A 15,526-nucleotide genomic window follows, 5' to 3' on the forward strand; every position below is an offset into this window, starting at 1 on the left:
AATATGCCTTTTACGCCACATTAGCCATGTTCTTTTCTTAATGCATTTCACTTTGTGTAATCACTACTAAAACTTATTAAAACCATGTGCCTGTTTCACTGCAGAAGTCAATTACTTGATCCATGGCTGATTACAAATATAATGTGCGGCATTTTTGTGGGCATATTTTAAGATTGTTTTAGTTTTATTACAGATCAGCTCTGCCATGCTCAGGCATGTTTCTATACAGCTGTTCTGTCATGTAATCAGCATGCAACTCAATTCAACATTGAGAGAAGGATTCAGTTTTTCACACAGAATAAGATTTTGTGTGGCTGAATCTTAAACCAATGTCCACTGGGTAGTAAATACAGCATCTAGAATGTACTACACATGCTTTCTACATTATGTAATGGATAAATTATAAGTTCTAACATATACTACATATGCTTTAAACATTATGCAGTGGACAAATGATATGCTTAAGCAATATCGCATGAGCAAGAGTGCAGTTATACTGAATACTACTACTACTACTACTACTACTACTACTTGCGCTCATTTTGTTATACTGAATATTGGCACAGCTGTGATTCAGCCATAGGTAATACTAATAGCTGTGAGGGCAATATTGCTTTTATACAACAGTTCTATAAACAAGAAATTAATATAGAGTAAACAGTATACATGATATGTCTGACACAACATGGGCATATGTTGTTTATTTCTGCTCTGCTAGCGGAAATAGATCCCGAAGAAGCTACACTCACTTTATAGCACGATGTCTAGCTGGCTAGCTAGCTCACATTGATTTCTACTTTCCCATGGAAGGTGCTTCTGGTAAAACTGAGGTCCCTTCTTCCTTTTCATCTACATCTGACAAGCTTTTATATTTCAAAACAAAAGTTAAATTTCTGAAAAGTATTGTTTTACTGTAGAAGCCGTTTCAAACTAGGAAGTGGAATCTCACATGGCGAACACAGAGAAGTGGATTGATACACACAGTGAAATGTCCCAGTGAAGTTAGAGGAAATATACACACTCTTTAGTGAACCGGAACTAACTGTTGTATAAACTAGAATATATGACACATGATTTCTACATTATGTAATAGAGGTTTTCATTCATTCATCTTCAGATTGAGATCCTGTCCCGGGGACACCGGGCCATCGCAGGCCATCATGCACACACACACCAATGGACATGGGAAAAACATATGAAACACCACACAGAGAGTAACCTGAGATCAGCCTCACCGTGCTGCCCATATTGACAAAACAAAATGATAGTGATGAATTCAGTTAGAATTTATACAAATGTCAATAACCAACCTTAACCTTTGCACCCTTGCATATGTCTCATGTGAATTGTACAAATTTGCAAGAGTGAGACAATGTTACCTTGTGGGTTTCTACTCTGCATCCTAGTATTGAGAAACAACTTTTTTTCTTTTTCACCAGCCATGCCATGGCACAAGGTACAGCTGGGATTTTAACTGCTTATTTAACTTATTTCCATTGTAGAACTTATTCTTTGAGGTCAAATGATATAGCAAGCATTTACAGGCCTTTAAAGGAGCACTTGATCCATTGACTGGCTAATGAAAGATGGCTGAATAAAGAAGCCTCTTTAAAGCAACTAAGAGAGATGAGCTACAGGTCTTAGGATAGACGATGAGGCTTGAATGACAAAAGATCCCATCCAAAGTCATTGATGTTGACATGAGTGTGTACGGCCATGCAGGGCCACCTCTGCCAGTCACTTCATTACAAGTCACTGACTTCATATCTGCTATTCATTAGAATAATGAACAATCAAACAAATATGAATCACCTCACCATCATGTATAAATGAATTTTCACCACACATCACTTTCCCGGTGGCAAACTTTAGCACATAAAAACATTCGACTAATAAACAATTCCTTAACAAGCATATCCGATCAATGCGTCTTGCTGACGGTTGCCAGGATTTCACTCAGGCCATGGGTTGTAGCCATCATTGTTAATGTCATTAGCATTTTGATGGAGCAAGATTCATGTTGTCACTGTAGGGGAGAGGGCAAGCTTGGATTAACTGTCACTCTCCCAGAGTGACAGCCATGATAAGCAGGATCAGTGCCTGCTCCCACATATGGAACTGGCTCATCAGAAATAAATCAGCGTATATCATGAGGTGCCAGGGGTAGGAGCCTACATATTCAGTGCAGCAAAGAGCATAGCCCCAGGCCTCCCCACTACATCAAACCAGACCCTGAACACCAGCATGTCGGGTAACCACTGGAAGGAATGATAATGGAGGAAGGATAGATAGGTCTGACATTATCCTAATAATACTATTATCACTCAGGGACTCTGCCAAACTGCCCTCAGTTGGAATTATCACTGTGTAGAGACTCATTTTCTTGTCAGACACTGTACATATTTGTTTTCCAGGAAGAGAAATGTCGAGCAGCGATGCACAGACAGGGCAGAGTGGAAAAAATTACTGTGTGAAAATGTCAGGTGAAAACAATGGCAGCTCTGAGGGTCTTGTTCTGATGATTAGCACATGCATTGTAGTCATGATTAGACTACAGAGATAGATTTGATGAAAATTCTGAGCAAAAGTATAGTGCGCTCTTTTGCAACCCCTTTTCATGGAAGACATATTGACTGGTAGAAAGAGTCATTCTGATTTGATTTAGAGTACTGCTACTTTAGTGATAATTCACTTGAGTACAAGTATTGGTGAAGAAAATTACTAGGAGTACATGAAAAGTTTACATTATGAAGTACTTTAATGTAAAACTATCTGAATTTTTCAGTCTGCATTTTCTATACCTTATTTTTCTCAGACTTTTTAAGGCAAGTGTTTGTTTAAAACAGTAGTCTAGACAGTAGTCTAGTCTACTACTATTGGAAACCCTGTCTCATTGCTTCTACTCACGAAAAACCTCAGAAGCGTGAACTACACACAGATAATTTACATAATCTGAATGGCGCACACAGGAAAATGACTTAAGCCACTGCATAAACCGAGTCTGAATATGTGTAGCATTCCACGTGTAAATATTGGTGTAACTTTTGTCAAGTTACCAACTCAACTTCAGTTGAATGCGTCCCTTGATTTGTTATTGATTTGTTTTTTGAACCCTCACCACTTTCACATGAGAAATTTAGATTCATCAGACCATGCGCACAGTACAGTCTCATATTTTAAGTTAGCATGAGTGGAATTTGGTTTCGTCTTCTACCTCTGCATCCCATCCACATGAATTTTCTTCTGTATACCATTGTATATTTGAATATTTTTGGCCTTTCTCCTAGCTTGAAAAGATCCAACCATTTTCTTACGACCTATCTCATTAACAAGGTGCTCCCACCCACAGAACTACTGCTCTCTTAATTCTCTTTTAATTTATTATACTATTTCCTGTAAACTTTAGATATGGCATTGCATGACAACAGTTGTATACCATCTGTTTCTGAGATACTGTAACCACCATGTCTGGCACCAACAGTCATTCCACCATGAAAGTCACAGATTTTCTTCATTACCCCTTCTACTGTTTAATCAAACATCTTGACTTTTTGATATCTTTATTCTTAAGAGTTGCAGAAGATTTGCTTTATTTATGAGCTGGTTATCTGTGATAATGAGCAGTGAATCTAATGAAATGGCTGGTGATAGCAGTCCAAATGCATGTTTATGTTTAAATAGGATGCCTTATTGATTGCACTTTTTAACATTTCATTTATTCACCTTCACTAAGCACTTTATCTTGGTCGGGGTAATATTGAATTTGGAGCTTATGCCAAGAACACTGGGTGTGAGGTGGGAATACACCCTGGATGTCATGCTAGTCCATTGCAGGGCATCATGCACACACACATTCACATGCTCATTCACACCTAGTGGCACTTTAGAGAAAACATTCTGGACAGGAACCAGAGCAAGCCAGAGAAAACCTGTCACAAATTCCCCCTTCTCAGTGTGTGACACGATTCTGACCATGACCAGCACTGCTTTCATGTCATTGTGATTTGGGTTCATGTCATGATCTTTTGTTTATGTTCTATTCCTGTCTTGACCCCTGTCTTGTGACTGATTGATTACCCTAAGGTGTTCACCTGTACTGTGCCTGCCTGACCTTGATTAGTAAACAGGGTTATGTCTACCCTGTTTTTTTGTCTTATCATGCTATTCATCTCATTCCATTCTGTTTGTTGTTTCCGTTTCCTGAATTTGCCCTGTTTTTGCTCTGTATTTGTATTTTGATTATGGATTATCCTCGTGTTATGTTGGAATATTGGAATACTGATTATCGGAACACTGAGTTTACACACTTGTGTTCTCCCTTCAACAATCAAATCAAACTAATAATAATAATAAAAAAACCAGACATGGCAAGTACATGTGAAACTCTGCTCAGACAGTAATGCAAATTCAGGATGGAACCAGGGACCCTGGAGCTGTGAGAGGCCAGTGCTACCCACTGTGAAGCCCTTACTTTTTTGTCATATGTTAAAGAATTAATACAATTCTAGAATATGCCTTTTACGCCAAAACTGATAGTTAAAAAAAATAAAGGGCAATATATACAGTATGAAACAACATTATAGAACTAAGAATCAATAGAGAGGAGATGCTGGATTTCATCAACGCTGCCATTAATCTTCTAACATTGAGCAGCCATGAAAATGAATAACATGTCAAGAGATTCTGAGTCAGCTTTTCTCTTCTGCCAACCTCATAAAAATGGAATTATGGTTAATTATTGTGACGGTTCCCCAAAGTTGATTTTCTTACCATTGTAGAACAAGCTATTCTGGGTCTGAGAAAGTTTGAGAAAAAAAGTAACGCGAGATGCTGTTAGGGTGATTTCTGTCTGGATGAGATCATCATGATGCAACTTGGAGACAGGTTTGGGTAATGAAGAAAAATGAAGTGGTGGAGCAAGAAAGATAATGGGGAAGAACTGTCATAAAGTAAACATTCTGTTCACCTTGAATCGATAATATAGATACAGAATTATGCTGCAAAATAATGCTATGATTTTTTTGAGGGGGAACTTTTGTACACAATTATTATCATAGTATCATGGCATGAGCAAAACAGTAGTACATCCTACATGGGAATAGTTAGAATGAAGTTGGGTTAAGAAGATACATTTCCTGCACCCAAATATAGTTCTGGCACAATATATGATACTATCTTTTCAAATATGATCCAATAAAATTGAGCAAAGGAAATAAAAATATAAAAATGAAATACAACTTTCCTCTTTAAATAGAATGTGCTATTGAAGTTTTCTAATTCTGAGATTTATTTATTTTATTTCATTGCTTTATTGTGATTGCTGCAAGTGGAGTGAGATACAGGCTGTAGTTTCCATCTCTCATTAAAAGGAGCAAGAAAGAGCCTAATTGTACTCAGTAGGAAGTATAAATAGTCTCTTCTGCTTGACTGAAATAAATTATCAGCCGCTCTGTTAATCCATGCAAAAACAGTGGGTCCAATACATGCACACCAATATACACTCTACATCCAGTACTTCTGTTTTGATAAATTATTATGGGAACTCCAGAAAACATTTCTGCATGTGAGTACAATAAGAACAGTAAGTACTAGGTTGTGTTTCAGTTCAGTATGGGAGTTGGAAATATCCATCCCTGATTATGCTCAGGAGTAATTATAGGCATTCAACAAAAAGCTGTTTTAAATTCCCATTAAAAACACAGACAGCTTTATCTTATTGTTTTTAGTAATAATATATTTCAAGGGTACTTACTTTGGGTCTTCATAAAACATTTATAAGCATTACATAAATTATTTAAAAAAAAAAAAGAAAGAAAACACACAATTACACCTTGCCCTTATAATTTGTGATATTTATCTTGCAAGTTATTATTTTGTTTTTACTAATACACACATTTATTAGATTTTACGACATCTTACACACTTTTCTTTTTGAAAAGTGTATTTACTATGTCTATGACCAGTGTGCATCGATGCTGTGCTCATTTTTATCATATTCATACTTATAAAATATGTTACGATACCAACATCTGATACCCTGTGATACTTTGAGATATAAGCCAAGTGTAGGGTGTGATGCAAATGAGCAGATGACACAAAATAACAGCGATGTAGATATATTTCAAAATTAATTATCAATTTCTGTGAAAATATCAAGAGGTGGTACTACAGCATCTTCTTACAATATAAATAACTTGATAAAACATAGAACTCAGGACAATGAGTCATTGCAAGCCGCAGATGCTGACTAGGCGAGGAAAAAAAATGTCTACAGGCAACCCTAGGTGAGTGATAATTGTAACGCCTCGTCCGAGGCGGGTTGTGTAGGATCCATCAGCAGAGATCAAAGCAGATAAATCCGAAACGGCAGGCAAAAACACAATCAGGAAACGAGAGCAAATGTCCGAAAAAAACAGGAAGTCAATCAGCGAGAAAATATAATCCAAAATCGCAAGGCAAAGGCAAAAATCCGAAAAACAAACCAGGGTCATACACATGAAGAAAACCGTAAACAATGCAAAAGAAAACGCTCAGTAATGTCCCGAAAACAATACTTCGCGTCCTCATGTGGTGAACGCGCTGCTTAAATGTCCCTGAAAACCCGGGAAGTGTTTCTCAAGGGTGGAGTCAAAACTCAGGTGAGGGCTCCCTCTGGCGGGCAGGTGACGGTGGTGACGTTACAATAATAACCCAGTATGTTGTTCTTGACCATCAGCCTCTATTGGTAGAGAGATTCTGACATAATGAAGATAATAAAATGTGTTTTACAAAACCCGTTCTTCTCTACCGCAGCCCTACTTGATCCAAGCTAACCGATGAAGCGAGCTAATGCACTTCATTTAAAATCAACTAGCTAACTTGTTTAGTCTAGTAGTGAATACGTGTGCTTTCACTATTGAAACTGGGGAAGTATGAACAGAGCTAAATAGAATGTTCCATCGCATCCCTAACTGAGAAATACTAAAGGAAAATTCACACTGGAATTTTGCGTACATCGCATTCAATTCCATTTTAGACGCATATAATGGTGTGAGTTACAAACTCAGTCACATTTATATAGCAAACTAAGGAGCTAATGAGAAACAGGTGAGTGTAATAAGTAAATGGGTGTGTGTGTGTGTGTGTGTGTGTGTGTGTGTGTGGGGGGGGTGGGGGGGGGGGGGGGGGGGGGGGGGGGTGTTGTGTGTGGCTGAGAGGGGGCAAGGACTTCTGGTAGCTCTTGATCTATAGTTATTCCATTAATTATTTAAGCAATACCTGGATTACTTAAGACCAAATCACAGCCGTGCTGATATTCAGTATAACAGCACGATTGCGAGTTTGATATTGCTTTTATACAACAGTTTTATATATAAGAAATTAATATTGAGTAAATGACATTTCGGACACAATATGGCCAAATAATTCATTTATTTTGCCCCGTGAACGAAAATAGATCGCGAGGGAGCCACATTCAATGATAGCCCATTCGGCTAGCCGGCTAGCAAGCTCACAATGATTTGTACATTCCTGTTAAAGGTGTGGCCGGTGAAACTGGCTTTCCTTCTTCCTCTTCATCTTCATCTGACAAACTTTCATATTTTAAGTCAGATGTTAAATTCATAAAAAAATGTATCAGTCCGCTGATGATGTCACTTACTCTACTGTAGTAACCGCTTTAGTGGGAATGTTGCTACAACTGGAATTTTACGTGGCAAACACAAACAAGTGGAGTGATACACACAGTGAAACATCCCAGTGCTGTTAAACTATATATATACACTCTTGGAATGCCGCTCATCCAATCAAACTAGTGGACTGGAACTAATTGTTGTACAATGTAAATTCACCTACTCGCAACAGTTCCCTATTCTGAGATCCCTATTTCCCCATTCTGGTGTTAGACTTGAACGTTAAATGAAGCTCTTAAATGAATGAGCAGGAGTTGAGGTGTTCCTATTAAAGTGGCCGGTGAGTGTATATATAAAGTGTTCAGTAATAGTGAGCTGTAGTTTATCCCTATAATCTCTAAATGGCTTTATTATAATGTGCTGTGTTTATACAATTTCTAACAAAAGTCATCACAAATTCCGAAGTTGAGCAACAAGACTAAAGTACAACTGTACTGTTTTTAAAAAGTAACATTTAAAGGAAGGAATGTACTATTTTTTCTGATGACACAGCAGGTTTTGATGTCTAAGCTATAGATATTTAGCACTGTGATGGCTGTGATGTTAAAGGATGTGCTTCAAATACGACAGCCCTATGCACTTCTTTTCACAGATCATTTCTCCACAGAGTTTAAGCAGGATGAGAAATAGGAGCATGAGGCAAAGGCCTGGACAGATGAGCAGTACATTAAAAAAAGGACCAGAACACCCATATACCTCAGCCAGAGGCCTCAGACACTGCAATGCATCATGGGAGCAGGCCAAGAGAGTAGGAAGCAAGATGAGGTGATGCATTTGGGACCCTGACATGATCTCAGGGCATTTCCATTAAAAAGCATGACTCACTACGTCAGTGGCTCAGCATCACACTGCCCTGTCCTGCTTTCTCTCTCTCTCTCTCTCTCTCTCTCTCTCCCCTCTATTTCCCAATACCTCTAAGTGCAAAGGTGGCACATTCTGAAAAATTCATCACCAGTGGGAAGTAATGGTGGGTAGTTTAACTGCTTTTTCCAATGCCTCACTGTACTAAATGGTTTTCTCTGGTTGTGCTTGCTGAGTGCATTGTAAAGGCTTAAAGTGTGGCGCACACACACACACACACACACACACACACACACTCAAAGCACCCACACAAACATGTCTACACGTTGTACTGAAGTGAAGTGTAGTCCCTGCAGGACAAACCCCCGGTATTACAATTACAATTAGTTTAAAAAGCAAAGGTCAGAGAGGACAACAGCATGTGTGTGAGATCCAGTCCATCACCCAAGCGTGTGTGAATCACAGCTGTCACTGTGTCACTGTGCTGCATCTCAGACTAAAATGATGGATGTGCTGCCAGCGCTCACTTTGCCTATCTACGTGAAAAGCTCTAAACAGAATAGGAACGAAAAGTGTGGGTGTGTATGTGTGTGTATGTCTGTGTGTGTGTGTGTGTGTGTGTGTGTGTGTATGTGTGCTTTCCACAATAAACTCCACAGGCATTTCTGTGCATTCAGTCTGTGTTTACCTAACCTGGTATGCAAATTGTAAAAGGCCCTAGGGTTAGCCTAAAAGAAAAAAAGATAGATAGATAGATAGATAGATAGATAGACAAAATAAAAAAAATAAATAAATAAAAGAAAGGTCACAAAGACTGTGCTACTCATTTACACTCCTGTATTAATCGGTCCTTCTACACAACCAACCATGGATGTAATCCCCCCTCCCCCCGGTCCACACCTATGGGGGTGCCAAGGCTCATAACACTTTCAGTAAATGCTTTATCCTGCCTAGGGTCACGGTGGAGCAGGACCCTATCCTGGGAACAGTGGGCGTGAGGTGGGAATACACCCTGAACGGGATGTCAGTCCACTGTAGGACACACACATACACAAATTCACACTAAGGGGTGATTTATCTTTAGACAATCCACCTACTGGTATGTTTTTTTGGGTCGTGGGAGAAAACTGGTGAATCCATTATTATTATTAAAACCACATTTACCTGAAGCATCTGTGACTAAGTCAAAACAGTCTAGATTACCTTTAGAACACTTAAAAATGGACTCCATGTCATTACAGTTAAAGAAAATCTGCTAAGAGGCTTATAAATTTATTATGCTCATGATAATGACAACCCTGAGTAGCACAAGTTATCATTCTCTTTACATTTTTTAAGACACATACATAATTTTACTCTATTAGCAACAGAATGTGCTACACTTTATGTAAGTCTATTCTCTAAATAATGCTATATCTCAAGTCATGCAAGATGGCCTGCCGTGTATATCTGCAAAATTAATCAGCTAAAAGAAAGCTATGCATTTGGTTGAAATAACCATTAAACGCATGGGTGTAGCTTTAATTCTTTGTACACACAGAGCCGTTATTTAAACAAACTGATCTAAAACCAGCCAGTGTATAAAACTGTCAAAACGTTTCACTGACAATAACAAATTAATAAAATATATTTTATATTTTGCCTGGCACGTACAATGGACATAAAAAGTCTACACACCCCTGTTAGTGAAAGATGTTGGTGAAGTAAAAGAATGACACTAAGATAATTGCAAAGTATACAAATAAAGTGAAAACCAATCAGAAACTTTTATAGGGAAAAAAAGAAAAAAAAAACTTACAATAACCCAGTTGCATAAGTATGCACACCCCTAAACTAATACTTTGTTGAAGCAACTTTTGATTTTATTACACCACTCAGTCTTTTTGGGTAAGAGTCTCTCAGCGTGGCACATCTTGACTTGGCAATATTTTCCCACTCTTCTTTTAGAAACATTCTAGATCCATCAAATTGTGAGGGGATCTCCTGTGCACAGCCCGCTTCAGGTCACCCCACAGATTTTTAGTTAGATTCAGGTCTAGGCTCTGGCTAGGTCATTCAAAAACATTGATCTTTTGGATAAGCCTTTCCTTTGTTGATTTGGATGTATGCTTTGGGTCATTGCCATGCTGAAAGGTGAAATTCCTTTTCATCTTCAGCTTACTAGCAGACACCTGAACGTTTTGCACTAAAATGAGCTGGTATTTGTCTATAAAAAAAGCCCCAGGCTGAAGAAAAAAAGGCCTAAAGCATGATGCTGCCACCACCATGCTTCACCGTGAGTATGGTGTTCTTTTGTTGATGTGCTTTTTTTTGGCTAACATACTTTTTGGATTTATGGAAATATTATACCTTTTGAAATTAGTCTAATCAGACCATAACACATTTTGCCAAATGGTCTGGGGTGATTTAGTTGGTCTTGGATGTTTGTTGTGAGAAAGGGCTTCCATCTAGCCACCCTACCCCATAGCTCAGACATGTGAAGAATATGAGAGATTGTTGTCACATGCAGACAGTAATCAGTATTTGGTTGGTTTCTTGGCAGCCTCCCTGGTATGTTTTTGTCTTGTCCTTTTGTAAATTTTGGAGGGATGTCCTGTTCTTGGTAATGTCACTGTGGTGCTTTATTTTGTCTATTTGTTGATGATGGCTTTCATGGTGTTCCATGGTACATTTAATGTTTTGGAAATGTTTTGTACCTCCCTCCTGATCGATACCTTTCGATAGTAAGACCCTATACAGGCTCTGTCAGCTCTTTGCAGACCATGGTTTCAGCAGTCAGATGAACCCAAGAAGGAACAGCTGTTCTGCATTTGGGGTTAATCAGAATAATTTCATTGATGACAGCTGTATGATAATTACTTTTGAACATGAGACTGAATGCGATTGGTTCATTCTGAACACAGCCACATCCCCAATTATAAAAGGGTGTCCACACTTGTGCAACAAGGTTATTGTAACTTTTTTATTGTTTCTATTTTCCCCTACAATGTTTCTGATTGTTTTTCACTTAATTTTTATACATTGTAATTTCACACTGAGGGTGGGCAAAGTTCTGACATGATTTATGCTGGTTTAATTTTTTATCACAAAAACTTGCCATTTTATCAGGGGTGTGTAGACTTTTTATATCCACTGTATTTACCACATAATATACATAGATATTTTCTCAGGCAGTGAAACAGATAAACCGGTACACAATTACACAATGCTGGTCATCGTATGTCAAATTTGTTATTTTAATCCATTAAACACTTGGCTTATTATTTTAGAGTCTAACATAAAAACAATTTCATACATGATGAATATTAACCATAAGCATATTCTGCCATAAGCATGATACATAACAATATATCAAACTTTCACTCAAATGCTCTCTATACCACCTTCAGCACCAACGTAATTTAACCAAACACACCACTACCACTACACTGTTTGAATAAGATCAATATATAATAAATAATTTTACACCATTTTTAAACATATTGGGCTTCATTTATTAAGCTGTATATGAAAGGGTTTATTCAGAAATCGTTTGTACGAGTGTAAATTGTGTAAATTCAGAAAAAATGTTCATGTCCTGCACATGCTCCTGAGTATATGTAAATTTATGCATAAGAACACTAATGTAAATCGACTTGATCGACTTCAAATCATATAATCTACATGAATTACTGCACTTTTATATATCCATGCAATATTTATATATACATTTATTCTCATTTTTTTAAATTAAGACAAATAAAACTAATCACTTAATTACAAGAAAAACGAAATGGTGCTGTGTAAACGCTTGTCTGTGTGTACATAGCCATAAGCCATAAAACAAATGCCTTAGCTGACAGAAGATTTAGCGCTCACATATTATTATTATTATTATTATTATTATTATTATATATTATTAAATATTTTTACTGACATAGAAATGAGTCAAAATCACTTCAGAATATTGCTAAAGAATAAGTTATGTGGGAGTGGAGTATTCTTTAGGGTAAAGTCATTACAACGACTTTCCATGTTTTGAAACCAGCTGTGTAAATGAGTTGTTACTATAGAAACATTAATGTATTAGAATGAGTGCATTAATACGAACCTGTGAATTGCATTACAGCCGACACTACTGTCAGAGCTGCTTTTACCAAAAGCTAAAAAAACACCTACAACTGACCAGAATTGAAGACTGAGTTATGCTGAGGTATAGTGAAAGTTGATAAGGATGAAGAATATTAATCACAACATCATCACTAATCTAACAGGTTCTTGCATTTCTGTGTTGGTTGGCTGTTCAAAATATAGAGGAATACCAGCTAGTTGGGTGTGTGACTGAGAAAATGGATGAGGTAGAAGAGGACAGAAAAGGTCACACTTCATGCATTTAAGCTTTAATATTAGAAGATTTATCCCGACCCAATAACTAAATTGAACTGCTGTCTCACTCTTCTCTCCATATTTATCATCGCTCTGAATGAGGACAAAGCCGGGAACAAATAAAATGTCCTACCAGTGAGTGGGTGAACTCAGGTGCATGATCGTTTCTGTCTGTGATGGTGATGGTGGCGGTGGCAGTTCCTGTCAATCCAACCTCACTTCCTGCCATGTCTTTAGCCACAATCTCCAGCTCGTACTGTGTGGTGGGCAGCGTCTGCAGGAAGAGATAATACACACTTATTGTTTTTCATAAGCTACCAGACAAACATCAATCGTTTCGCTCGATATTTAGAAGAAGCCCAGTCATAGTAAGAGTTAACTGGTCTCAAGTGATTCGATTTGACTTCAAGTAATTGTTCAGTCAATGCTGATTTACCATTTGTTAAGCTTTGCCAATAAGCAATAAAAACAATTACATCAGTTCTGAAAAGGTATTTACACTTTCCTTAATCTGGTGAAACAGGGGAAATTAAACACTAAGCAACAAACCATTTTATTGACTCTAAAGAAAATGAGAATGGAGCAGGTTCTCGGAGCATATGCTTGAGATTGTGTGTAACCCACAAAGGTTCATCAGTGAATACCCAATGAACAGATGAGCCATAAAACTGAGAGCTCATACTAGGAATGTGCAAAGGCATGTGGCAGGAAATAGGGTTGCTGCACCCTGAATTTGTGTAAAGTGCCATGATATTACAGTGAAAGAAGATTAGCATATAATACCATTCTGTCCCTGTGTTTCCAAAGTACAGCTCACAACCAAGAGTATTATGCATCACAGATACGCTGTGGATTTGGATATTGTTAATAAAAAAGTTATTAAACATTATTTTCAAAAAATCTTTATTCAGTAGCATGTGATTTTATTAGAGATAGAAAGAAAAGATCATTGGCCTTTATTATTTCTGACTGATGAAGAAAAATCGGTTCTTATTCTGCCAGAAATATATACTTCTGGCAGAAACGTTCTTCTCGTATAGAAAATAAATATTATTCCCAGAAGAAAACCCATATACTCAAAATAATTATTGGGTTGTTAGCATTTGTAATAGCATGCCTCACACAAAATTGCAAGGCAACAGTATATTACACATGGTAGAAGTGTTAATACAAACATTTATTTTCTCTACTGAAATTCCACTCAGTGCCATTTCAAGTACCACAGTAATAAAACCCATCCATCTGTTTCATATAATCCCCAGGAGGCACGTGACTCACACAGTTGACTTTTTCAACCATGCTCTGTTTTGTCTTCACTGATCTTACAGTGCGTATACTTTTTCAAAAGCAACCTGGAGCATAGAAGAATTAAATGTTCCTTTTTATCTTCTGGATGGTCTTCAGTGCTTTATGGAGAAGTAAAGCACGTAAGAAGACCGAATGGTCTTCTTGACTCACCCTAAGTATGCAGTTTCACAGAAAAGAGCAATTCTGTAATAGCAATTGTGAGAACAATAATTTTGCCCCATGCAAGCATCACCCAACTTTCAATTTCTGCCCAAATTAGAGTGCAATTTATTCCTTTTACATGATTCTGAAAACCTCTTGAAATCATGATGCATGATAAGTTTCAATGCAGGACTCATAGCAATTAAGCGGCTTTACTTCTGACAGTAGAAAGTGTGAGAAGTGGTGCACGTGTGGGTTTATTGGGTACTAGCAGCACGAGTATCTCTGCCTGAAGACATTGCAGTGAATACCGCTATAACAATCTCAGCAGTACATCACTTTGAGAACACAGCAGACACAGGGTAACAGCATATGTGAGCTTTTTATTTGTGCTCCTGCCCTTGGCATGGTAGTCAGTCACTAACACCTCTTTCAAACAAATAACATTGCAGCGTTCCTGTTATCTTGTTGCTTTCTGTTTAGGTTACTGCTCAGGGAGACAGAGAAAGCCATAGAGATTTGCATAAATATACAACAGGGCTCAAGTGTGCCGCATTACTCATTACCCCTCTAGTTCCTCCCCAAGCACATCCCTCCAAAGCAGCAACCATAGACAGAACATCCATTTTTTTGTCCAGCTCATAAACTCCTAGCCGTGTACCATTTTTCAAGTCAGGTGAAGTCAAGTAGGCTTTGTTGTCATTCCTCTCATTATATACAAATATAATGTTAGGAACGAAATCTATTTCCCCCAGAATCATGGTGCAAAACATAGCATGAAACAATAGAGGATAAGTAAGACGATGACAGATAGGGCACTGTCAATAAATACAATAAATACAGACAATAGATTATACACTAAATTCTAATCTATACTACAAACTACACAATAAACAGAATGGCACCAGCTAGCCATAGTCTTCACAACATCATAATCCAAACTCTGATCTAGCTAATGGCTGGACAAATTTCCTAGCCCACAAAACCATGAAATATGCATCAACCTGATCTTCTCTAAATACAGGGACTAACCCAACATTCTGGCTGACATAACAGCTTGCTGAATCAATGTAAGCCTGTCATCAATCTTGCTTACCGGTGAGGTTTGTACAGGAGCAAACAAAAAAGCAGGCAGGATTGGCGCACTCATGCTGGTTAAGTCGGATATGCCACTGCAGGGGAGTGGACTTTCTACAGCTGAGTTACAGGATTTTGGTTAGCAGTTTCCAACCTCTTCAGCA

The 15,526-nt window shown here is 37.8% G+C and overlaps 1 protein-coding gene across 1 annotated transcript in view; it reads right to left on the reverse strand.

Moving 5' to 3' along the window:
• The window catches only part of cdh13 (cadherin 13, H-cadherin (heart)), a 338,039-nt gene that overhangs the window by 54,305 nt on the left and 268,208 nt on the right, over nucleotides 1-15,526 (reverse strand). The window contains exon 9 of the mRNA XM_034305493.2: nucleotides 12,970-13,110. Coding sequence (XP_034161384.1) covers nucleotides 12,970-13,110 — 141 coding nt within the window. The remainder of the gene's footprint in view (nucleotides 1-12,969; nucleotides 13,111-15,526) is intronic.

The sequence above is a fragment of the Pangasianodon hypophthalmus genome, chromosome 6 (assembly GCF_027358585.1).
Source record: "Pangasianodon hypophthalmus isolate fPanHyp1 chromosome 6, fPanHyp1.pri, whole genome shotgun sequence".
Classification (NCBI taxonomy): Eukaryota; Metazoa; Chordata; class Actinopteri; order Siluriformes; family Pangasiidae; genus Pangasianodon; species Pangasianodon hypophthalmus.